Source organism: Monodelphis domestica, chromosome 1 (assembly GCF_027887165.1).
Source record: "Monodelphis domestica isolate mMonDom1 chromosome 1, mMonDom1.pri, whole genome shotgun sequence".
Lineage (NCBI taxonomy): Eukaryota > Metazoa > Chordata > Mammalia > Didelphimorphia > Didelphidae > Monodelphis > Monodelphis domestica.
The window spans coordinates 698,863,177-698,890,377 of NC_077227.1; the positions used below are offsets into that span (position 1 = coordinate 698,863,177).

General features: G+C 36.4%; 1 protein-coding gene across 1 annotated transcript in view; it reads right to left on the reverse strand.

The window, feature by feature from the left end:
• The window catches only part of ZDHHC7 (zinc finger DHHC-type palmitoyltransferase 7), a 70,433-nt gene that overhangs the window by 14,156 nt on the left and 29,076 nt on the right, over positions 1-27,201 (reverse strand). The window contains exons 3-4 of the mRNA XM_001365353.4: positions 9,961-10,292; positions 2,472-2,596 (exon numbers count right to left, since the gene is read on the reverse strand). Of these exons, the coding sequence (XP_001365390.1) occupies positions 2,472-2,596; positions 9,961-10,275 (440 nt within the window). The 5' untranslated portion in view covers positions 10,276-10,292. The remainder of the gene's footprint in view (positions 1-2,471; positions 2,597-9,960; positions 10,293-27,201) is intronic.

Genomic DNA, 27,201 nt, shown 5'->3' on the forward strand with positions numbered 1-27,201 from the left:
TTTACAATAGGCTATTTTCTAAGTACTACAGAAATTTGAAAAAATGCTAAGGATACAATCACATTGAGAATTAGTGACAAGTTCAAAATAATTTTCCAAATTTCCATTTGGAATTCAGATCACCATCCAGGAGTGTGTAATGACAACAACAGTAAGCCTGGAGCTTGGAGACCTGGTGTGAATTCTTTAACTCTCTGAAGTCTCAGTTTCTTCGAGGGCATAACTTCGAGGGATAACACTAGCCCTGCTTACCTTATAAGGGAGTTGTGAAGAAAGAACTATGTAAAACTTATACCACTAAATAAGGATGAGTTATTATTAGGCTAACATTCATTTTTAAGCCTCTTAAGTGTATTTTATAAACACACACATATATATTTATTAAATTAAGTATATTAACAAGAGAAAAGATTTTATACACACACACATAAAGAAGGATAAGTATTCTCCACCTATATAATGAATTCTATGTCACATCATCCAATCACATTTAAAAGTTTATGCTTAAAATACCCGATTTTAATAGGTCTAACTGGTCAAAAGACTATTTAATTTGAGGAAGACTAGCAGATGAAATTAAAAGGAAAGGCCTTATATGGTAGCATACTTGAACTTCAGAGTCTGAAGGAAGCAAGGGATTCTAAGAGGCAGGCAAGAAGAGAGAAATAAACAGTAGCCTAGGCAAAGGAACAGAGACAGAAGATGGGAATATCCTGCATGAGGAACAAGTAAGCAAATATAAAATCATCTAATCTCTGTGAAAGGGAGTAATTAATGTTTAATAACTCAAGAAGAAGGGTAGAGCAGAGCCAGACTATAATGGGCTTTAAATGAGAAACAGAAATTTGATATTTGACCAAAACAACAACAAGGAGACACTGGAGCTATGTGAGCAAGAGGAGTGGAACTGTCAAATTTGTGTTAAAATTATTATTTTTGACAGCTTGTTGGAGGATGGATTGAAGAGGGGAAAAGTCTAGAGGAAGGGAAACCAAATAAAAGGCTCTCACAAAAATCCAAGGGGAAAGTATTGTGGGGCTAAAGTAGTATGGTGACCCTACTAGTGGACAGAAGGGGATGGATGTAAGTAAGACATGTGGCAGTAGAACTAGCTCAACATTGCAACTGATTTGCTGTCAGCCTGAGGGAGGAGTAGATGACACCACAGCTGAAGATGTAGGAGACTAAAAGAGTTATAGTGTTCTTGAAAGAAATAAAAAAGTTAAAAGAGGACTAGGTTGGGGATGGAGAGGTACTTTGGACCTGTAATATACAACAGGTAGTTCGTGGTATAGGAATGTAGCTCAGAAATGAGAGACTAAGGCTGAACAATACTTATCTGAGAGCCATCTATATCTAGACAATATTTTATCACCAAGAATGCAGAAAGAGAAGGCAGCCTTGGAGAATATCTAAAGTTAGGTGATCAGACTTGAATGATCATTCAGAAAAAAAAAATGAAAAGGAGCAGGCAGAGGAAGAAGAGGGCATATATAAAAGCCTGAGAAGAAAAAGTATCTAGGAAAAGAGGGTGCTTGACAATGTTAAGTACCTCTAAAGGTTAAGAGGGATGAAAACTAAGGAGATGCCATTGGATTTGGAAACAACACATTATTGGTAACTTTGAAGAAAGCGGTTTGAATTGAGTAGTGGTGATGGTCATTTTACTTAGCTGTGCAGGGATTGTCTACTTTCCTAAGAGGTTTCCCTTGACATTCAGCATACAATAATAATGACAGCATGTCCATAGGAGAGTTGTTTGAAATCATTTAGTTCAACCTCTTCCTTTTACAGAAAAAGAAATTGAGGCCTAGAAAGCAAAAGTGATTTGCCTTATGAATAGGTCCAATCTTTTGAAGTAGCTGAGGCCTAGTATTATTAACCTTACTTCACAGATAAAGAAACTAAAGCTCAAAGGGGAAATTATTTGCTCCAGGGTACATAGCCAGTAAGTCAGAATTGGAACCCAGGTCTCAATACAAATCCAACCTTCTACCTCATTACCTTGCTGCTCACCATGTCCCTCATTCCTTCACTGCCCAGATGGTATATAATTCAGGAATTTTAAGCCACTTAATAGCTTTGGCAAATAGCAGTTAAGTGTAAGTCAGCTGCTCTACTACCTTTTACTGTCTGATGCCTTCCCTACCATAATTTGGCAATAAAAAGCCAAACGAAATATGGAGAGGATCTGTTCCACTACTATCCTTCATGAGCACAGGTAATTCAGTGTGATCAATGTAAATGTTTTAATATGACTAGTTACTGGTTATATCTGATGAATATATTATGAAATCTTGTCACTAAAATGTATGAACTATTTTTAAGTAAATTAATATATTCTGGAATATAATTCTAAAAGGCACTGAGTTCATGTTTTTAAGAGAAAAAAGTACTACAATATAGGCAAAGCACCTCCATACCACAGCTATTGCTAGCCACCCCCCAAACACCCAGGAGCTTCTTTCTACCTGCAGTGGTGTGCACGCTCAGGCTTGACACAGCAACACTTAGGACACTTGTAGATCACCTCCCCGGGCTTTAGCTGCAGACTCTCCATGTACTCTTTAGTAGCATTGCCTTTGGGTACTGCCCCCTACAGGGTGAGAAGTCAGAAAAGAACCATCAAACCTATGTCTTCATGGATGTGCTTGCTTTTCAACATGTTTTCTCTATGAATACAGCCTCTGCCGCTTCCACAAAAAGACACCATTAAAAGATTTCCATAAAGTCCCATAACATGTACTGGATCTCAAACCTTTCCCAAGTCAAATTAAGAATTTCAATTGTTTCCCATGATTAACCAAACCTGTACATTAGGCTAGGTCCATGATAATGAACCTATGATAGTACTCACACCAAAAAGGCACAGAGCCTACAGTTGCCCACCAGAGTTTGTTACTAGAAAGCTAGAGGGAACTGGGGTGAAGCTGTTCCCTTCTCCCTCTTCACCAGCTCCTGAGGACATTCCTCACTTCCCCCGCCCCTCTGCCCAGCAGCCCAATGGGAACATTTTCTCCTTTCCCTGTCTGGGGTGGGGCACATAGGCACAGGGGGTAAGGTGTGAGGGGTGGTGCAACACTCAGTCTAGGGGACAAGGTGGGGCAGGGCCCGGCACTCTGGCTCCAAAAGGTTCACCATCACTGGGTTAGTTTAACATCTAATCTTAAGCTATTCCAATTTAAGGGCTGGTTAATACTGGCAATAATAAACTCCTCCCAACTCCCCAGCCCTTTGAATGAAAAGTATACTGTTCAGTGCTATTTATAATATAGCTTCAGAAATAGGTACAAGTGAGAATAGCTATGTACATTTGCCTTAAATTATTTAGCTTACATTCTAAAGATGATATATATGTATTTCTAGTTCGATCTACCTTGTAGAATTCTCAAATGTTACCAAATCAATTTCCCTTTGCTCTAGTCACCCCACTCTTTTTTTTACTATGTTCTATAAATGCACTGCTTATTTCAATCATGTCTTTGTTTTTGCTGTTTCTTCTACTTTAAATGACTCCTTAAACACACACACACACACACACACACACACACACACACACACACACACACACACACACACACACACAAATAATACAAGTTTATCATGGAAAACTGATCCAAGATATTGGAGAGAAAGGATCAGAAGATCAGAAGCAGTAAGGGCTCTTCCATCCCCTAAACAAACAAAATGAATACATATTAGAAACCCCAAAGAGAAGAAAAATAGATTTAAAAAAATTAAAGCTCTTTTAGTTTGGTATAGCAAAAAGAGTGCTGCATCTGGAGTCTGAAGTAGGCTCTAATAAGAGGTAAAATAGAAAAGGGAAGAAATCCTAAATTCAGTTTAGGAGGAATACAAGAGGTAGCTATCAGCACCAGTTCCATGATTTGAAGGTATTGTGTCTAAGAAAGGAATCAGCTTAACAGTCCAAATGTTACACTGGTACCTTCAAAATGTAAAAAGAATTCAGAGCATTTTGGGTGGGTCTTCTGAGGAGAATTTATTAGTGTGAACATGAGCAAAAATAATACTGGATAAAATGGAATGAATGAATGAACTGCAATCCACAATGGCTCAGAAAAAAATCTGCCTACACTGATTAAAATACAGATACATTAAAAGTCATTTCTTTAAGCAAAAGAATGGTAGGAGATGATTGAAAAACTATTTGAGGTCGACTATTCTAGGAGGAATCTCACAGAGTTAAGGAGATCCAATTAGTGAGAATCAAAAGATCGTATATTCTCTAAGGGCAGGAATACAGAAAGAAGGCTTTCAGCAAATATTTGTCAAATGTATGACTATTAAATAATAATGGCTAAGACCCAGTTACAGTACAGGCTCCCGATGATGAAAGTATAAGAGTGATAGCTTTAGAAAGGAATAGGAAAGGGCAAATTTGAAATACTTCAAAGGGGTTCAATGAGAAGAATTCACAAATCTGGTTTAATAGGAATATGATGATAATCAGGGATAGTGATGTGGAAGTTGTAAAGGCTGACCACAGAAGGAAGGGAATATGCAAATGCTCAACAGATTACATTTAGTGCAAATTCATATCTTTCCAAAACATATTCTGATTAAATTTAATCCATATAACAATGTATAATCAAAAGAGCATAGTTAGACTTGGGATCTTAGTCAAATGTCCTCATTTTGAAGGTGAGGACGCTAAGACATAGAGAATATAAAGTCCTAACCAAGTTCACACAGGTGATATCAAAGACAGGTAGTTGGAATCAAGATTTTGTATGATCTAATATCAAAATAAGCAGTTTCTCAGAAATAAGATCAAAGGAATTAGGCCCATTCTTTCATACTTACAAGTCTTTAAATAAGAATGCCAAATAAAAGATTCAATTTCTCACTACAGTTGACCAAAATAGGATTAATCCTTTGATTTTGCAAATTCCAATGAACTTATTCTAAATGTAAGGGTTAAATTTTAACGGTTTGACTGAAATATATGCTCAAAGTTGAAAATGACTTTAATAGCTTTTATTTACAAAAGAGGTGAAAAGAGTGAAAGTAGAGAAATACAAAAGGGTAGAGAAGACATTAACCTATGTAACTTAATATTGTTCCAGTGCTTGGCTCAGCCAGGACTTGTTAACCTTCAACCAGAATTAAACTATCTCCAGAAGACAGGAAGGGAAAAACCACCTATCCACTCACCCAAGTTTCTTCTAAGAGGCAGATCAAGACAATGACTGGAGCTGAAGGTGACTCCTGAGGCCAACTTTCTTCTTTGAACTGACCTTCTTCTTGAAGCCAACTTCCTTCTTGAAGTGACTCTCTTCTTGGAGTCCACTCTCTCTAGCCTCAGAAATTCAGGGACTTTTATAGTGGCTTCTTGTCTCCTCCCCTCTTCACAGGGGCCAATCATAGCTTCCAAATTTTTTGTGGGAACTAGTTCACACCTTCTGGAGGGGTGAATACTCAACAGGGTTCACAGTTTCTGAGGATGTGAACTCTTAAAAGAATTCATAAGTTTCTATTTGAGTTTAAAAAAATGATAGAGCTCTCCAAGTATCTTGCTAGCTTTTCTCCTAGCACTAGGTAAGGTGTGAATTCACTAAGTGGTTTGAGAGCTCTTCCATCTAGTTCAAGCTTGTGTTGATTCAAAGTTATTGTTAACCAAAGTGTTAACTCCAACTAGGCAAAGGGAATAAAGGATTCCCTTTTCACAAGTGGAAACTCAAAGAGAACAAAGAATTCCCTTTTACAATCCTCCCTGTGATTCTTTGGGGGACTAGTCCCCCCCAGTGAATGATTTTACATAATCAGAAATTACAATAGTTAGAGAAAAGAGGGAAATGAAAAAGATAGTGAGAGAGAGCAAACCACTGTTTGCTAGGTGCATTGACAATAAACCAATTAAGGGGCAATGCCCTGCGGCATACAAGTTTACATTTTAAATACTTGTGTTCAACCCCCCAAAGTTCAATCAGTTATACTCCAAAGTTTATGCTGGATCATTCTGATGCTGTGGAGGTTTCTTCAGGCATCTTCATGGTACCTTCTTCAAACAACTCATCTTCTAGATTCAAAGAGTTATTTGAGTTCTCTTTCCTGAAATGTTTCTTTCTCAAAAACAAAAAAACAACCAAACCTATATGTGTGTATACATGTACATACATATATATTTATTTATTTTAGTTTACTGGCAATTATACAATCCCCCCTGGGGAGGGTGTTGCAATCCCTATGACAACTATACAATCCCCTCTAACTTCCCCACTGAGAAGGGTTGTTGACCAACATTCAGATCAACTTGGGATACATTAATTTTCATTTAGAAAATAACTTTGTATAAAAATTTTATAGCAGGAACTTCTGTTTTTTTCTCTACTTTTAATTCGACATTCCTTTTAATATATACAAAAAGAAGCGTCATTCAGAAGCTATTAGACTTCATGTGAAATGCTCTCTCTTACTGGCTATTTAGGGGTACCATGCCCTTTAAGAAAACTTTCCCATCTCCTGTATAAAACTATAACCCATCACAGGGTAACCAAATCCCTTGGGTTCTCCCCCTCCTTTGTCATGAGACTGTAATAGCTCTAAAAGGCATGTCTTTTATATGTCCCATCCATTTTAATGTGGAGGTGAGAACTACAATAGTGAAAATCACTTCAGATTTTTCATTCATAATATTTTATAAATGCAGAAGTGGGTAATATTATAGGCATTTCACTTCAGAAAGTCCTTTAAAATCAATTAAATTTTTAGATCATTAAAATTTCCTGGACTTTTATAATGGTATTTTCTACAATCTAGTCATATGCAACAGAAAACACAACCAGTAGTCAAAACATAGTAACTTAACAAACAGAATTAGATCTTAAAACAAACACTGAACAAATACAATATGTGTGACAGGATAAAGGGACTGAATTTAAGAGGTCCCCCTCTTTTTTCTCCAATTTCAATGCTCCTTTTACAGAGGCTTCTTCGCTACTTGGTGGGGAACAAAATGAAACAGTTGATTCCTCAGGTAATTCTAGTGTCATAGTGCCGATTTGACAGGAAATGTGTCGTATAGGACGAAACAAAGATGAATTTCTTATTCGAACCTCTAGGTTACTCAGGATATCTATCAATCTTCTCTTAAAGAGAGATGGATGAACTGCAACATATCCTGTTATTATAAGTATCCCCAGGAACAGTGCTAGATATATGTTTGTTTCGACTAAGACTATATTCTTTTATAACTCGTAGTCACTTTGCCTATAATTACCCAAAAGGTAGTTTGATGACCCAGAGTTTTGATCTCCAAGTATCACTAAAAACCTTCATTTTTGCAACTAGAATGTTGTAGAAGTACAGAAAAAAATGAATGCTTCTGAAAAAATGACATATATAACCTAACAAAAGCAAAGATTTATTTACATATTTGTTTACTAAAAGTGTTCTGGTTTAGTTGTTCAGTCTGTAAAAATTAAATTAGTCTCTAGTAATAAAAGTATATTATGAGATTTATTAAGGATTATTAGAAATCAAGGAATAAAGAAAATACAAAATAATAAAAACACGTGCCATGATTAGTCCATTCATAGCTTACTACATCTTGCAAATGGCCGAGCAGAGACACGTGTGAGGCAGCGAGCCAGTTAAATACTCATTGTGATCTTGCCCAGGTGGAGACTCAGGTGAGATTATAGAGAATTCTGGAAAATACCAAGGACTTCTGGGGATTGAAGTCTAGGGTTCAAATCTCCATTTTACAAGTCACGCCTTACTCTTCGTGACCCCATAGCACACCAATATTGTCAAGGGGTTTTCTTGGCAAAGATACTGGAGTGATTTGCTATTCACTTCTCCAGTGGAATAAGACAAAGAGATTAAGTGACTTGCCCAGGGTCAAAATGCTAGTGTATAAGGCTAAATTTGAACTCAGGCCTTCCTGATTCCAGGCCCAGCTCTCTATCCAGAGTCAACCAGCTGTCTTCTTACTAAAGGTGCCCTTAACCATATTTAGGTTATTTAGGCTCCCGAGGGGAACAATTAATAAGCTTATTAAACAAATCACATGGAAACTCATGATAATCTTGGACCTAAAGTACTAAGGTGCTTGAATAGTAATTTTACCCCAGTTTCTTCAAGAGGTGTTTTTGTTTTTGTTTTTGTGTTGGGCAGAATGTTAAGCCCAAGGAATGGAATAAAAGATAGTCCTGCCATAGGCTGTAGCTACTCATTAGATAGAAACCTAGCTTAGTTTTCTGCTGACTTTTTGCAATGTTTTGGGTCTCCAAAGATACAAATGAGATGGGATAAACTTCCTGAACAAGCAGAACCACCCTGAGTAGACTAGCCAAATAGTAACCCTGACTATTGAATCCTCATACATCTAACTTCACATATCATGTCTGAGACAGAAACTGGTTCAGTTATAACTCTCCATAAACCTCTGGAGCATCTCACTGATTGACCCAACAAAAGAAGTAAAGACCAAATTTGAAAGCTTTTTTGCACACCCCAATAGCTAGTACTATGAACTAGCATCAATGTTTATTAATAATGGTACATTTGAAATAGCAACAGGCTCGAAGCGCTTCTGCCATAGAGAAAACCATAGGTAGTGACAACAGTATGTGGACTTTTTCAGACACTCACTTTTCATTTACTTCTGGGTTATTAACAGGTTCTAAATGACAGTTTCCTAGAAGCATGGCCTTTAGATAACACATTGCTACATCAATCACTCTAACCTAACTCACTCTTTGTCCCCTACTCAAAAAGCTTGAGACTAAATATTCTCAACATTCTACTACCAACACAACACCAACTTCAGGCTTGGGGGTTTGGAAGCAGCTAAAGAAGGTCAGAGCAAGGCCAGAACTTGAGTAGGTCCCTGGAGAGCTCAGACCAGAGATGAAATCCATTCTATTGAACTCTACAAAGCCTCTCTACACTAATAAAGAAAACTGTTTAAACCCAATGGAGAAGGTTCACTTCTAAATCTTTTGTGTTCTAGAGATTTGTGAAGGATGGCCTGGAGGAAACCTTAAAGTTTAATTGAAGAGGAATATTGAAAGGTAAATAAATGCTACTTGATGGCACAACAAAGATATAATTATAAAGAACTGAGTTATCATTTCACTCATCTCTCCTGTTAGCACTATATAAACAGCACACAACTAGGGGCCTTTGAAATACTGGGAAATACTCATTACTGCAAATGACAGTAGAAAAGACACTTCTGTATGTGTTTTTCATCTCCAAAAAGATGTATTTATAGAAACATGTGGCACAGTGGATAAAGAGCTAGGCTTAGAGTAAGGAAGACCTGAGTTCAAATTCTGCCTCAGATACTAACTGTGTGACCCTAGGCAAGTCATTTAACTTCTGTCTCACTTTCCTCGACTGTAAAAAATGGAGAAAATAACAGTTGTTGTAGTGAGGCTCAAATTAGATTCTTACCGTATTTATAAAGTGCTTAACACAGTACTTGACACAGAGTAGACATTTAAGAATGCTTATTTCCTCCCTCTTATACTCCAAATAATTCCAAAGCAGGACAAAAAACATGGCCAAAAGAAGGAACAGAAGAGGTCCAAGGCTTCACACAAATCAGGACAACACTATGATTCTTCCCCAATTCCTCACTTCCCCAAATCCCCATTTATACCATCTGAACTTTTCAGACAAAAGGAACCTTACGGAGATTACCCAGTTCAAATGTGATTTTATAAAGGTGCCTGAGAACCAGAGATGCATTCACCCAAACTCACGTAGCAAGTGTACGCAGCCTCCTAACTCCCAGGCTAAAAGTGTGATGACTCTCACCTTCTGGGAACATTTCTCTTTTCTAATTTAATACAATTAAAATGCCACGTATTTAGGAAATTCACAGAAATAAAAATTTAAGATTTGATGAACAAGAACTACTTAGCTGCAGACTCCACCTAAATTTAGCAAAATAAGAGAACATATGAATAGGAACAATGTAATACTTACAGGGTCAGTCAGCATTGTCCTCAGATGAGATGACAAGGCGAGAACTGCCAAGCAGTTAAAAACAACACCGTTGATCATAGAGTACCAAAAGTCTTTGGAAGGCAGCAACATGACAAAAGTCACAACAAAGTCTGCATAGACAACAAGAAGCCATGTCATGACAGCGCAGACCATACCACAGCCATCCCGGATGAACCAAATTCTGTCTGCCATGTCAGCTTCAGATGAGGATGAGGATGAAGAATCATAATTCTCATTTTCAGCAAGAAGAGGATGATGTTCCACATCACGGAACCTGTGCCCTGATGACTGCATGATTTCCTAGGCTTACCCTGAAAACAAGAAAAAGACAATGTTTATGTGCACATAAACAACAGCATAAGGACCAACAAACGAGAGCAATTTTGTGTGCTAGAACATATGCCATCCTGAATATAATATATAAAACGGATTTCTTCTGTGCTTTTTTAAAATATATTTTAGGTTTGAAAATACAGATAACAAAGAACCAAAAATATCTCTAATAACTTCTGCTCTGAATTCCAATGGTTTTAGTCATTCTCATCTTTGACTATAATGCAATCAATACCATTGATCTTACTCATGTAAACTCTGTCAAAATGGTAGCTACAATAAAACAATAAAAAGAACAAGATATCTTAAGAAGTTACATCTTCATATTCAGTATACTTCTCCCTACTCCTAAAATGCCAACGTGATTTCCAAGTTCATAGGACTGCATAATTTAGTTCTGAAAGGGGCCTTATCTAACCCATTCTTGCCATTTTACAGAAAAGGAAACTGAGGCTCAGAGATATTAAGTAACTTACCCAAGACCACACAGATAGGAAGTATTGAATCACAGAACTCAGTCAGAAGGGACCCCAAAGATCTATTTCACATGTTCTTGATTTTTTAAAATCCCTTTTATAACTCCCATAGTAATCAGAGAGATGATATCAAGTTACAATGAAAAGCCATTTCATTTTAGAAAAGCTCTAAAGGAAGAGATTTTTTTTTACATTGTTGAAATCTCTCTTCACCATGTAGTCATTGCTACCCTCATTCTCTAAGTTAAAACATACAAGTAATCCTTTTTCTGCATAAAAGTCTTAGTATCTTGAAGACAATCATCTTCTAACTTTTCTGTTGGCCAATCTTCTGTTCCTTCAATGTCTCCTAACATGGCATACAGTCTCCATTTGCCTCACTTAGTAGTTACTCTCCCTTAAATATTCTTTAGCTTGTCAATATCCTTCCTAAAATATGATGTAATGAATTGAACACAGAACTTCAGATTTGGTATGGCCAGTGAGAGAATTATCCCCCTCATTCTGGATACTTAACCTCCATTAAACCTTGATCACATCTTTTTGGATGCCATGTCACATTATAAATAACTTTGGCTTAACCATGTAGAGTTCCCTTATCCATTACTTCTGAGGATATATATATATATATATATATATATATATAGTTTTAATCCCAGTCAAGGACACTGAATTCTCCATGGCTTTAATGGAAAGAATGCTAGATTTGGAAGCGAAGGTCCTGCTGGCTCTGCAGTTACTACCGATGTGACCTAGAGTTGGAATAACACTTAAAAGCTCTCCAGTCTAACCCTCCATCTAGCCAATGAAACTGGGCTCAGGGGAGTAAATCTGGACTCTGAATGACCTTGGGCCAAATTTCAACCTACCTGCACCCAAGGTTTTCATCTGTCAAATGAGGAGGTTGGACTGGATAACCTCTAACTTTCCCTCCCCATCTTAATCTATGACTGACCTTGGGAAATCTGGTACTGGTGACAAATTCAAATTACTTCAATCATTTATTAAGCTTCTGCCATATGCTGAGAACTGTGAAAGATACTGACACATAAAAAAAGGATGTCTCAGCCTTTAAGTTCTACAAAGAGCTTTTGTTAAAGCCCTATTCTGAAACAAGAAGTCTACAGATGAGGAAGCAAAGGCTCAGAAACATTAAGGGAGGTGCCCAAGACCACACACCATTGTTTCAGAGCTGAGTCTTGAAGCAAACTACCTTCAAGAACAGTTCTTGAGAGCGTGGAAGTAAGGCAACAGAGAAGCATTGGGAGGGAACTGAGGAGGGCAGTAACAGGGAAACACCAACAATTCCTGGCTTCCTGGGGAAAACAGAACAACAACTGCATAGAACGGACAATCTGCTTAGGGCTAAAACCTCTGAACACCAGACAGAGATAAGAAAAGCTAGTCTTCCCCACTCAGATAGAGATGGCAAACTGCACAGAAGCACAAAAGCCCCAAAATACCAAGAAAAACAAGAAGAAGGGGGCACCTTTGGACACATTTTATGGAGCAAAAATACAAAATACAGAGGAGATAGAAGAGGAAACACAAGCAAATGCTCCGAAACCTTCCAAAGGAAATGGAAACTCTCCACAAACCCATGAAGAATTTGAATCGGAAAGGATCAAAAAGATGGAAGCCTTCTGGGAGGAAAAGTGGGAAATAATGCAAAAGAAATTCACGCATCTACAAAACCAGTTTGACCAAACTGAAAAGGAAAACCAGGCTTTAAAGGTCAGAATTAGGCAACTCGAAGACAACAAGCAGGTAAAAGAGCAAGAATCAATAAAGCAAAGCCAAAAGATCAAGAAATTAGAAGAGAACATAAAATATCTCACTGACAAGGTGACAGACTTGGAAAATAGAGGAAGAAGAGATAATTTAAGAATAATTGGACTTCCAGAAAAGCCAGAAATAAACAGCAAACTAGACATCGTAATACAAGATATAATCAAAGAAAATTGCCCAGAGATTCTAGAACAAGGAGGAAATACAGCCACTGACAGAGCTCACAGAACATCCTCTACACTAAATCCCCAAAAGACAACTCCCAGGAATGTAATTGCCAAATTCCAAAGCTTTCCAACAAAGAAAAAATCCTACAAGAAGCCAGAAAAAGACAATTTAGATATAAAGGAATGCCAATCAGGGTCACACAAGACCTTGCAAGTTCCACTCTGAATGATCGTAAGGCATGGAACATGATTTTCAGAAAGGCAAGAGAGCTGGGTCTTCAACCAAGAATCAGCTATCCAGCAAAACTGACTATATACTTCCAAGGGAAAGTATGGGCATTCAACAAAATAGAAGATTTCCAACTTTTTGCAAAGAAAAGACCAGAGCTCTGTGGAAAGTTCGATATCAAAAAACAAAGAGCATGGAATACCTGAAAAGGTAAATATGAAGGAAAGAGAAAAGGAGAAAAATGTTATCTTCTTCTTTTACTCAAACTCTCTTCTATAAGGACTACATTTATATCAATCTATGTATACTAACATGTGGGGAAAATGTAATGTGTAAATAGGGGGAAAAGAAAGACCAAATAGAATAATCTTTCTCACACAAAGATTCACACGGGAAGGGGAGGGGAAGAAAACTCCTATAAGAAGGAGAGGAAAAGAGTTTTTACTTAAACCTTACTCTCAGGGAAATCAACTCTGAGGGAAGAACATCCAGATCCATTGGGATTGTGAATTCTATCTTACCCAACAAGGGAAGGGAGAAGGGAAAACCAAGGAGGGAGGGGGGAGGGAACACAAGAAAAGGAGGGAAGAAGAGGGGGTAGGGGGAGGGAACAAAAAGGGAGGGACTAGAAAGGGAAACATATCAAGGGAGGGGACAAGGGGGACTGATTTAAAGTAAATCACTGGACTAAAAGGTAGAGCTGAAGAAGAAAGGTTAGAATTAGGGAAGGATATCAAAATGCCAGGGAGTCCACCAGTGACAGTCATAACTTTGAACGTGAATGCGATGAACTCACCCATAAAACGTAGACGAATAGCAGAATGGATTAGAATCCAAAACCCTACCATATGGTGTCTTCAAGAAACACACATGAGGCGGGTAGACACCCACAAGGTCAGAATTAAAGGATGGAGTAAGACCTTCTGGGCCTCAACTGACAGAAAGAAGGCAGGAGTTGCAATCATGATATCTGATAAAGCCAAAGCAAAAACAGACCTGATCAAAAGGGATAGGGAAGGTAATTATATTTTGTTAAAAGGGACTTTAGATAATGAGGAAATATCACTAATCAACATGTATGCACCAAATAATATAGCACCCAAATTTTTAATGGAGAAACTAAGAGAATTGAAGGAAGAAATAGACAGTAAAACCATATTAGTGGGAGACTTAAACCAACCATTATCAAATTTAGATAAAGCAAATCAAAAAATAAATAAGAAAGAGGTAAAAGAAGTGAATGAAATCTTAGAAAAATTAGAATTAATAGACATATGGAGAAAAATAAATAGGGATAAAAAGGAATACACCTTCTTCTCAGCACCACATGGCACATTCACAAAAATTGACCATACATTAGGTCACAGAAACATGGCACACAAATGCAGAAAAGCAGAAATAATAAATGCAGCCTTTTCAGATCACAAGGCAATAAAAATAATAAATAATCAGTAATGGTACATGGAAAACCAAATCAAAAACTAATTGGAAACTAAACAATATGATACTCCAAAATCTTTTAGTTAGAGAAGAAATCATAGAAACAATTAATAATTTCACCGAGCAAAATGACAATGGTGAGACATCATTTCAAACCTTTTGGTATGCAGCCAAAGCGGTAATCAGAGGTAAATTAATATCCCTGAGTGCATATATTAACAAACTAGGGAGAGCAGAGATCAATCAATTGGAAATGCAAATAAAAAAACTCGAAAGTGATCAAATTAAAAACCCCCAGCAGAAAACCAAACTAGAAATCCTAAAAATTAAGGGAGAAATTAATAAAATTGAAAGTCAAAGAACTATTGATTTAATAAATAAGACTAGAAGCTGGTACTTTGAAAAAACAAGCAAAATAGACAAAGTACTGGTCAATCTAATTAAAAAAAGGAAAGAAGAAAAGCAAATTAACAGCATCAAAGATGAAAAGGGGGACATCACCTCCAATGAAGAGGAAATTACGGCAATCATTAAAAATTACTTTGCCCAATTATATGGCAATAAATACACCAATTTAGGTGATATGGATGAATATATACAAAAATACAAACTGCCTAGACTAACAGAAGAAGAAATAGAATTCTTAAATAATCCCATATCAGAAAATGAAATCCAACAGGCCATCAAAGAACTTCCTAAAAAAAAAAACCCCAGGGCCCGACGGATTCACCAGTGAATTCTATCAAACATTCAGAGAACAGTTAATCCCAATACTATACAAACTATTTGACATAATAAGCAAAGAGGGAGTTCTACCAAACTCCTTTTATGACACAAACATGGTACTGATTCCAAAACCAGGCAGGTCAAAAACAAAGAAAGAAAACTATAGACCAATCTCCCTAATGAATATAGAAGCAAAAATCTTAAATAGGATACTAGCAAAAAGACTCCAGCAAGTGATCAGAAGGGTCATTCACCATGATCAAGTAAGATTTATACCAGGGATGCAGGGCTGGTTCAATATTAGGAAAACCATCCACATAATTGACCACATCAACAAGCAAACCAACAAGAATCACATGATTATCTCAATAGACGCAGAAAAAGCCTTTGATAAAATACAACACCCATTCCTATTAAAAACACTAGAAAGCATAGGAATAGAAGGGTCGTTCCTAAAAATAATAAACAGTATATATCTAAAACCATCAGCTAATATCATCTGCAATGGGGAAAAACTAGATGCATTCCCAATAAGATCAGGAGTGAAACAAGGATGCCCATTATCACCTCTACTATTTGACATTGTACTATAAACACTAGCAGTAGCAATTAGAGAAGAAAAAGAAATTGAAGGCATCAAAATAGGCAAGGAGGAGACCAAGTTATCACTCTTTGCAGATGACATGATGCTCTACTTAAAGAATCCTAGAGATTCAACCAAAAAGCTAATTGAAATAATCAACAACTTTAACAAAGTTGCAGGATACAAAATAAACCCACATAAGTCATCAGCTTTTCTATATATCTCCAACATAGCTCAGCAGCAAAAACTAGAAAGAGAAATCCCATTCAAAATCACCTTAGATAAAATAAAATACCTAGGAATCTATCTCCCAAGACAAACACAGGAACTATATGAACACAACTACAAAACACTCTCCACACAACTAAAACTAGACTTGAGCAAATGGAAAAACATTAACTGCTCATGGATAGGACAAGCCAATATAATAAAAATGACCATCCTACCCAAACTTATTTATCTATTTAGTGCCATACCCATGGAACTCCCAAAATATTTCTTTACTGATTTAGAAAAAACCATAACAAAGTTCATTTGGAATAACAAAAGATCAAAGATATCCAGGGAAATCATGAAAAAAAACACAAATGATGGGGGCCTTGCAGTCCCAGACCTTAAACTATATTACAAAGCAGCAGTCATCAAAACAATTTGGTACTGGATAAGAGACAGAAAGGAGGATCAGTGGAATAGACTGGGGGCAAGAGACCTCAGTAAGACAGTATACGAGAAACCCAAAGATCCCAGCTTTTGGGACAAAAATCCACTATTCGATAAAAACTGCTGGGAAAATTGGAAGGCAGTGTGGGAGAGATTAGAAATTGATCAACACCTCACACCCTACACCAAGATAAATTCAAAATGGGTGAATGACTTAAACATAAAGAAGGAAACCATAAGTAAATTGGGTAAACACAGAATAGTATACATGTCAGACCTTTGGGAGGGGAAAGACTTTAAAACCAAGCAAGACATAGAAAGAGTCACAAAATGTAAAATAAATAATTTTGACTACATCAAATTAAAAAGCTTTTGTACAAACAAAACCAATGTAACTAAAATCAGAAGGGAAACAACAAATTGGGGGAAAATCTTCATAAAAACTTCTGACAAAGGTTTAATTACTCAAATTTATAAAGAGCTAAATGAATTGTACAAAAAACCAAGCCATTCTCCAATTGAAAAATGGGCAAGGGACATGGATAGGCAGTTTTCAGATAAAGAAATCAAAACTATTAATAAGCACATGAAGAAGTGTTCTAAAACTCTTATAATCAGAGATGCAAATCAAAACAACTCTGAGGTATCACCTCACACCTAGCAGATTGGCTAACATGATAGCAAAGGAAAGTAATGAATGCTGGTGGGGATGTGGCAAAGTAGGGGCATTAATTCATTGCTGGTGGAGTTGTGAACTGATCCAACCATTCTGGAGCGCAATTTGGAACTATGCCCAAAGGACGATAAAAGAATGTCTACCCTTTGATCCAGCCATAGCACTGCTGGGTTTGTGCCCCAAAGAGATAATGAACAAAAAGACTTGTACAAAAATATTCATAGCTGCGCTCTTTGTGGTAGCCAAAAATTGGAAATCAAGGGGATGCCCTTCAATTGGGGAATGGCTGAACAAATTGTGGTATATGTTGGTGATGGAATACTATTGTGCAAAAAGGAATAATAAAGTGGAGGAATTCCATGGAGACTAGAACAACCTCCAGGAAGTGATGTAGAGCGAGAGGAGCAGAACCAGGAGAACATTGTACACAGAGACTAATACACTGTGGTACAATCAAACTGTGGGAGTAGAAACACCGAGGAAAAGCAACTGCCCAACTACAATGGTTGAGGGGACATGACAGAGGAGAGACTCTAAAGGAACACTCTAATGCAAATACTAACAACATGACAATGGGTTCGAATCAAGAACACATGTGATACCCAGTGGGGTGGGGGTTGGGAGGAAAAGAAAATGATCTTTGTCTTTAATGAATAATGCTTGGAAATGATCAAATAAAATATTATTAAAAAAAAAAAAGAACAGTTCTCTGTCCATAATACCACCCTGTTCCTCTTCTCCACATTCACTAAACCTAGACCCTCTCCTCCATTCCATTCAACTCTTCTAGGTCCATTTTGTTTCCTTTAATTTGTCCTTTTCATTCTGATGTGAAATACAGCATGGTACAGTGGGGAGAAGCTGGCCTTTGAGCCAGAAATAATTGTGGTCAAATCTTCAAGTATGTCTCTACCAAACTGGCTTTGTTGTTGGAAAAGTTACTTAATCTCTTACTATCCGAGGCAACCGTCAAGCCTAGAAAATTGCAGTCTTAGTGGAAAGGATTTCTTGACATGGGAATTCTCTCAAGTGATGAAACCACAGGTGCAGCTCTCATTTTGACATCACTTAAAGGAAAACAGTTTAGTCTAGTACAGTAGAGATTGCCTTGAAGTTCAGACAACCTGTCTCTGAAATATACTAGCTGTGCAACCTCGAAGCAAATCATTTTAGCCTTTATGGGCCTCCATCAACTCTCAGACTCTAACTTATAGATGAACTACAACTATCAAATCTGTATTGTGGGGGGAGTTTCCATGGCAGGAAGAGTTTTACAATGATGAATTATTTATAGGTCCAGACAAAAAAAAATTAAAGACATAATTTTGAAAAATGTAAAGTCCTATTTTCTAAGACCCAGAATAGGAATACCTACTCAGGCCACATAATTACTCTAGAAAAAAGCTGACCTACACTTTTGCTAATACTACATTTTGTTAATCCTCATTCCTGTATTCAATTTGAATGTTTCTACTTAGCACCTCCTTGGCAACATATAAATTTAATAACAGCAATGATGGTCTCTACAGTATGAATAAAACACCTGAGGCTGAGAGCTAAGCCAATAACTATTTGTTAAAAGGACTTGGCCCCCTTCAACAAATAGGATCCCAGACCTTCCTCTTGATCTGATCAACCTTCTCTTGCTTCAAGAGCAGATTTATAACCTAGAAGTCCCAGGCAGCGGTCTTTAAGTACAAGACCTTCTAGATTGGTACAACCCCAAGTTCGCACTCTTTATTTTATTGGTGGATCCATAGACAGAACCAGGCAAGACTGCTACCAGCTTATATCTCTGGCTACAGACAGGTCCAGAGAGTCAAGACATATAGTGAAAGGCCCTTGTCTAAAGAGCTAGGAAGGTTAGCATCTGTCTAATATTTGCTAATCAGAGGAAGGGACTAAAGAACAATGGGTTCCTAAAATAAAAAGGGGCTTTCCAGAGTGACTTATGACATCTCTTATCATGTGGAACTTAAATCATTAAACATAGGGTGGAAACCCTTTAGCTGTGGTCAGTCAAGAGCACATTCTAACACATTCTACAGTCTAACATAAAGAGAAATTTACTCCAAAATACATTATGCATTAAGATTAGATGATTTTCCTTTACTTACTAAATGTATATTAATGTATATTGATACAAGGGGAACAATGACTAACACTGTGGGATCACATTAAACTAGATAAATACTGACTCAAAATTAACATAGAGATAAAATCACTGCTTTAGGATAGACAAAAGTCTACTCATTTAGGGCAGGGGTCCAATTATTTCTCACAGCAGTTAATTAAAATCCATTAAGTTTGGTTTGGAATGAGAGTGTGGAAGGGACACCTGAAAGGGAGAAACAATTTGTTCCTTTCTGTTTTGATAGACAATACCAAGGTAGAAATTCAACTATACATTACAACAGCTAGATATGGCAAAAACACTGGGCTTAGAATCAAGAGAGACCTGGTCCAAAACCTAGTCATACTTCTTGAATTCAATAAATACATGTATTTCTTATGTGCAACACTATAATAGGTACAGTGGATAAAAAACAAACAAACAAGAAACAGCTAGTATTCAACTTCATTCCTCTCAGTTTTTTTTTAAGGCACTAGGAGGTTTGTTAAAGTCATTACAACCAATCTGTGCTTCAGAGGATCAGAACTCCTCAGTTTACAATACCCTTGTATACTAGGCCTTGGGATTGGCTGTGGTCTCACTTGAAGTCCCTTAGCAAATATCTTCTTACACAGGCATGGGAAAAAGGCATAAAGTGAGTCAACCCCAGATGCCATTATAGAAGTCCTATTCGGTTTCCATCTCCATCCCTATTCACAAAAGGAGTGATTTCACCAACAAATCTACACACAAAATTTCCTGATTGAGGCCAAAATTTTTTCCCTGGACTATATCTAAGAAATTTAAATGGAAGTTAATGAGAAAGAAATCACAATTCATTTCATAGGTAACATCCTTTACTAATTTCATAGGCATATATGTCATTGAGTAAAACAATTCTATAAAAATATATATCACATAAACTACAAGTATTAGCAATATTTCTACCAGATTATGAAATAAATTGCTTTACCCTGCCCTGTGATTTTGATCATGCTTCTCCCAAGTCAGAAAGTCCTCTTTCCCCTTTATATCCTTCAAGACTCTACTTAGCTGCTGCTTCTTGCTCACAACCTTTGCCAACCCCTCCCCCTCAATCATCCCTCAACAATCAGAATTAATTTCTGCTTAGGATTTGTTTTGTTGCTTTGTACCACTACCTACAGATTTATAATCTTGCATTATATTATCTAGGTCTCTGTATTATTGCCCTTATTAAATTTTAAATTCTGCTTAGCTAATTTTAAATTCCTTACCATTTAGTATACTACTTTATATAACATTTAAAGCTTTGGTGAATTAAGACAAGCTAATACCATTAATATTCTAGTTCAATCTTAAAAACATCATTTTGAATAATGACTAATATAGATGGAAAAGACGTTATACTGTCATCACTTAGAACTATTTCTTCATACTTTCTAAAAGCAGAAGGATTGTGCCTCTTGGGACTCTTCCTGGCAGCCAAATACTTAGGGGGATGAACTGAGTATATGCGCATCTCTACAATTACATTTTGTTTTTGAAAGCATAAAAGTACTTTTAATCTCACCTTTCTGATGATAATATTTATTTTTTTATCTGGCCATGGATAAGAACAATTTTATACAATTGACTAATATTAACACTACTAGCCTCTTGTACACTCAACATTGAAAGAGTATGGAGGAATTCTACAGAATCTAGTGGCCTAAATAATTTAGCTACTTGCTAAATATTTTTCTCTCTACTTTAGAGTGGGGCAAAAAGTTAGCTCTCTTCAGTGGCAGCACACACAAGGAGATTAGAGACCCAGTCAGGCAATTAATTGTAGGATCTGGGCTTTGTTAATGTACTTGTCATTTGGGATACTAGAGAAGAAACATATGAATTCCTTTCATCCCGCTAAAGGAGAACAAATTATTTCATCCAAGAGGATGTTTCAATTCTAATTAAAAGTTCTGAAAATGCTCTGTAAGTCTTTGCACGAAATATACAAATTTAGTACTAAATTATTTTCCTCCTATTTATAATTTTCTGCATGTGATAGTCACTTGAAAAATAAGTTTAAGCATAAACAAGAAACCAAAGACTAAGTTACTACTATTACTACTAGCTAATATTTATATCATGTTTTAAGGTTTGCAATGAGCTTTTACATCTATTATCTCACTTTGCTCACTTTACCCTGGAAGGTAAGTGCTATTAATATCATCCCCACTTCACGTATGTGGAAACTGATGTTACAAGGGAATCACTTTAAAAGACTGATATATATTAATTTAAGGTCGCCAAGGAATCAGCTATGTAATTCCTAATTGAAAACCTCAAGTCAGCCGTCAGCCTTTTTTGGAGTTTAATTACAATAGGAGCAAGAAAGGAATTAGAGATATATAGAGAGAGAGAAAGGGGAGAGAAGGGAATAGGGCTTAAATACCCCTTCTGTTTAGGCTGGGCCAAAAGGCCCAAGCCCTTAGATAGCTGGGGCAAAGAAAAGAGATCAGTCCCTATTACTCACGTGTCCAAAATGGAGAAACAGTCTCAGAGGCCCCCACCTTCAGCTTCCTCCAGAGCAAGCCTTCCCAGAGCCCAGGAACCACACCGACCAAAACCTCAACCACCTCCTTCAGTCTCCAGACCCCCTATCTTTAAGGAAAACCATCCAAGTTGCTCCTCCCAGTTCTCCCATCTACCAATCACTCTTCATCAATTTCCCTATGCCAATGGGGTTCCCATTCCAATAGACTATCAGTAAGAAATTTTCCAAGTATGAAATATCCCAATGGTGAAATTTCCAACATTTATAAGTCTAAGGAAATTTGAGGTTTACACTGAGACACAGGTAAAGTCACTTGACCAGTATCACACATCTACTAAGAGTCCTAGATGGGACTTGTCTTCCTGACTTTAGGTCCAGCACTCTAGTCAGTGAACTGCCTGGTAAGAAAGGGAGATTTTACTTAAGAGGTTTCTTTAGCCTCCTTTCCCTTATCAGGTTCTAGAAAGAAAATCTGATTAAGATAAATACTTATGTATCTAGAATAAGTGAAGCTGTTGACCGGGAAAAAAATCTTTTTAAGAAATATTTCTAACATAAAAGGTCTGATATCCAGGATATATGGTAAATATAGATTAAACCAAGGGCCATCCATCTCCAATGAAAAAAGTAGTCAAAGGATATGAACAAATACTTATGAACTATTAACAACTATTTAAAAGACTGCTTTCCACAAACAATAAGAGACATGCAAATCAAAACAACCCTGAGGTTTCACCTCATATTCAGAAAACTGGCAGATTAGAATAATCAATTTTGTGAAAGGATTATGGAAGAGAAGCACACTAGAGTACACATGCAGGTACAGCTAGAAATCAGCCCATCACTTTGGAAAGCAGCTTGAAATTAGGCAAATAAAATACCTAAAATGTTTATATTCTTTGGCTTAGAGATTCTACTGTTAGGTTTATACTCCAAGGAGTTTATTAACTAGAAGAAAGTCCCTATAAACACAAAAATATTTATAACAGCACTTTTTGTGATAGCCAAAAAATTTGGAAATAAAGTTAACAACCATCAAATGAGTTGTTCAACAAATTGTTATATGCAAGTAATAGAATATATTAGTATGGCCAAAAGAAATGACAAGTATGCTAAAACACCAAGAAGCATGGTTTTATATGAACATATGAACTTATGTAGAGTGAAATAAGCAGAGCTAAGAAAAAACAAAAACACAATAACAACAACAAAGTAAATGAAAAGTACAACCAAAAATCAGAAGGTGTTTACTGCTCCAAATAAGAGAAAGGAGAAGACATCCTCACCCTACTTCTTGCAGAAGTGGGAGGTACATGGGTGTGGTACTCTGCATATATTTTCAGACTTTTTTCCTACTCTTCTTCCTCTTTTTCTTTTCCTTTAAAAATATTATTTGTTATATGGGATGGCTCTCTGGTAAGGGGGAAGTGATAGTAGAAGAAACTGTGTTGAAGTAAAAAGCCAAAAGATATCGACAAAAATTTTTTTAACAAAAGACTACTCCAAATCAAAAGAAATGTATAAATATTAGAGGAAATGAAGAAAGGCAAGCATGCTATAGTGAAGCTATGAAGCTTCAACATTCTGGAAATCGTTTTGAAACATGCATACACCACTGCTAGGTATAAATCCCCAAAAGGTTAAAGATTGGAAAAAAAGATTTCTATCCAATAAAACATCCACAGCAAACTTTTTGTAGTATTAAAGGAATCGGGAACAATGCCTGAGGAGGAAATAAACCAACTCTGGGACATAATAATACATCATCATTACTTTAAGAAACAACAAATATAAGAAGACCAAAATGAACTTGTACAGAGTGAAATAAGTGTAACCAAGAAAACAATATACAGTGACTACACCAATGTAAATAGATACAACAACAAAAGGGAAACTGAACTAGATAACCAGAAAGAACAAGCTTGGTCCTGGGAGAAAAACAGAGAAAATCTATGTTCCTTCTGTGCAGAGGTAGGAGACTAAAGCTGTGAAATACTGCATATGCTAGTAGATAAAGTAGTAGCACAGTGGAGGGAAGAGAGCACTGCATTTAGTTAGGCAAACATGGGTTCAAATTCTTCCTCAGATTCTGAGTAATCCCAAAGCAAATTACTTAACCTAAATGGACATGGGGAAGGAGAATATTATTCATAAATGCAAAACCAAAATATTCTGAAAGCTACAATACATATTTTTAAATTTTTTAAAGATAAAAGGACATAATATAAATTAAGAAAACTTGAGAGTAAGGGAAAAAATTGAAAGGGAACTCTGAATGACAAGAGAATTCTAGGCCCAGATTACTACAGGATCTACAAAAGCCACAAAAAAGGGCACATGGTCTTATCACAGAACAAAGACAAAGAAAAAGAAAAAAGTAGTTAAGAACTAAAACAAATAAGAATTAAAAACTCAATATGAAACAAGTTTATAAAAAACTTAGTGAGCAGGGTAATGTGAACAGATAAATAAGAAAGATTAAATTCCAAATAAGTTATAGGGCTACATATAAACAATTCCCAAAAACCTAAATATGATACTGTTGAATAGTTGTAGTACAACTTGAGTAGTTATTAATACCCTTTATCCCCTAAACATATAGGAAACACACAAAACCGCTTTTAAAACCTATTTAACTGGCCCCTGAATCACACAGTACTCTTAACTTTGAAGAGAAAACTTGTTTTTAGTATTGTGGTATCATGGGAAAAGAACACCAGATTTGAAATCTAAGAACTTAGTTTCAAACTCCAGTTCTGCTACTTGCTTTCTTACCTATAAAATGAAGAGAAGGAACTAGACTCAAAGGCCCTCTCTGGTCTTAAATTGTGGAATTTTATAATGGGATTTATGTGAAACTGGTAAATGGCTAGAAACAGGAAAATTCAAGGGGAAAAAAATACAAAGGTAAAAAAAGAATGCTAGTCAGAGTCGAACAGAGACAGGGAATGATAGCTCTACCCAATGGCAATAATGCAGCAATAATGCAGCAACCAATGTTCCCAAAGAACAGTCACAAAAAAAGTCCCTTCCTTTCTCCTTATTCCAATATTCCAATCAGATTTATATAATATAACTTAGTCAGTTTTTCCTCAAATGATGGACATCAATATTTTCTTTTCTTTTTTTTTTTAATTTTAATTAATTTATTTAGTCAATGTAAAACATTATTCCTTGGTTACAAGAACTGTATTATTTCCCTTCCCCTTCCCTCTCCCCACCCTGCCCGTAGCTGATGCCCAATTCCATTGGATATTACATGTGTCTTTGATCAAAACCTATTTCCATGTTGTTGGTGTTTGCATTAGGATGTTCCTTTAGAGTCTACATTCCCAACCATATCCCCAAGACCCATGTAATCAAGCAGTTGTTTTTCTTCAGTGTTTCTCTACTCCCACAGTTCTTTCTCAGGGTGTGGATAGTGTTCTTTCTCATAGATCCCTCTGGGTTGTTCAGGATCACTGCACTGACACTAATAGAGAAGTCCATTACATTCGATTGTACTACAGTGTATCAGTCTCTGTGTACAATATTCTCCTGGTTCTGCTCCTTTCACTCTGCATCACTTCCTGGAGATTGTTCCAGTTCACATAGAATTCCTCCAGTTCATTATTCCTTTAGTATTCAATAGAATACGACAGTATTCCATCACCAACATATACCACAATTTGTTCAGCCATTCCCCAATCGAAGGGCATCCCCTCATTTTTCAATTTTTTGTCACCACAAATAGCACAGCTATGAATATTCTTGTACAAGTCTTTTTCCTTATCTCTCTGGGGTACAAACCCGGCAGTGCTATGGCTGGATCAGAGGGCAGACAGTCTTTTAGCACCCTTTGGGCATAGTTCCAAATTGCCCTCCAGAATGGTTAGATCAATTCACAACTCCACCAAAAGTGCATTAATGTACTGACTTTGTCACATCCCCTCCAGCATTCATTACTTTCCATTGCTGTCATATTAGCCAATCTGTCAGGTGTGAGGTGATACAGAGTTGTTTTGATTTGCATTTCTCTGATTATAAGAGATTTAGAACACTTTTTCATTTGCTTATTAATAGTTTTGATTTCTTTAACTGAAAATTGCCTATTCGTGTCCCTTGCCCATTTATCAATTGCAGAATGGCTTGATTTTTTGTACAACTGGTTTAGATCTTTATAAATTTGAGTAATTAGACCTTTGTCAGGGGTTTTTGTTATGAAGATTGTTTCCCAATTTCTTGCTTCCCTTCTAATTTTGGTTGCACTGGTTTTGTTTGTACAAAACCTTTTTAATTTGATGTAATAAAAATTATTTATTTTACATTTTGTGATTTTTTTTGTAGCTCTTGCTTGGTTTTAAAGTCTTTCCTTTCCCAAAGATCTGACATGTATACTATTCTGTGTTCACCTAATTTGCTTATATTTTCCTTCTATATATTCAAGTCATTCACCCATTCTGAGTTTATCTTGGTATAGGATGTGAGATGTTGATCCAAACCTAATCTCTCCCATACTGTCTTCCAATTTTCCCAGGAGTTTTTAATCAAATAGTGGATTTTGGTCCCAAAAGCTGGGATCTTTGGGCTTATTGTAAACTGTCTTGCTGAGGTCACTTACCCCAAGTCTATTCCACTAATCCTCTTTTCTGTCTCTTAGCCAGTAACAAATGGTTTTGATAACCACTGCTTTATAGTATAGTTTGAGATCTGGGACTGCAAGGCCTCCTTTCTTTGCATTTTTTTTTTCATTATTTCCCTGGATATCCTTAATCTTTTGTTCTTCCAAATGAACTTTGTTATAGTTTTTTCTAATTCAGCAATTCAGTTTTTGGTAGTTCAGTGGGTATGGCACTAAATAAGTAAATTGAGGATTATCATTTCTATTATGTTAGCTCGTCCTACCCATGGGCAATCAATGTTTTTCCAATTGTTTAGATCTAGTTTTAATTGTGTAGAGTGTTTTGTAGTTGTGTTCATATAGTTCCTATGTTTCAGCAGATAGATTCCTCAGTATTTTATATTGTCTAGGGTGATTTTAAATGGAGTTTCTCTTTCTAATTCTTGCTGCTGAGATGTGTTGGAAATATATAGAAATGGTGATGACTTATGTGGATTTATTTTGTATCCTACAACTTTGCTAAAGTTATTTATTATTTCTGCTAGCTTTTTAGTAGATTCTCTAGGATTCTTTAAGTAGACCATCATATCATCTGCAAAGAGTAATAGCTTGGTCACCTCATTTTAATACCTTCAATTTCTTTTTCTTCTCTAATCGCTACTGCTAGTGTTTATAGTACAATGTTAAATAATAGAGGTGATAATGGGCATCCTTGTTTCACTCCTGATCTCATTGGGAATGCATCTAGTTTATCCCCATTGCAGATGATGGTGGCTGATGGTTTTAGATATATACTGTTTATTATTTTTAGGAAAGGATCTTCTATTCCTATACTTTCTAATGTTTTCAGTAGGACTGAGTGTTGCATTTTGTTAAAGGCTTTTTCTGCATCTATTGAGACAATCATGTGA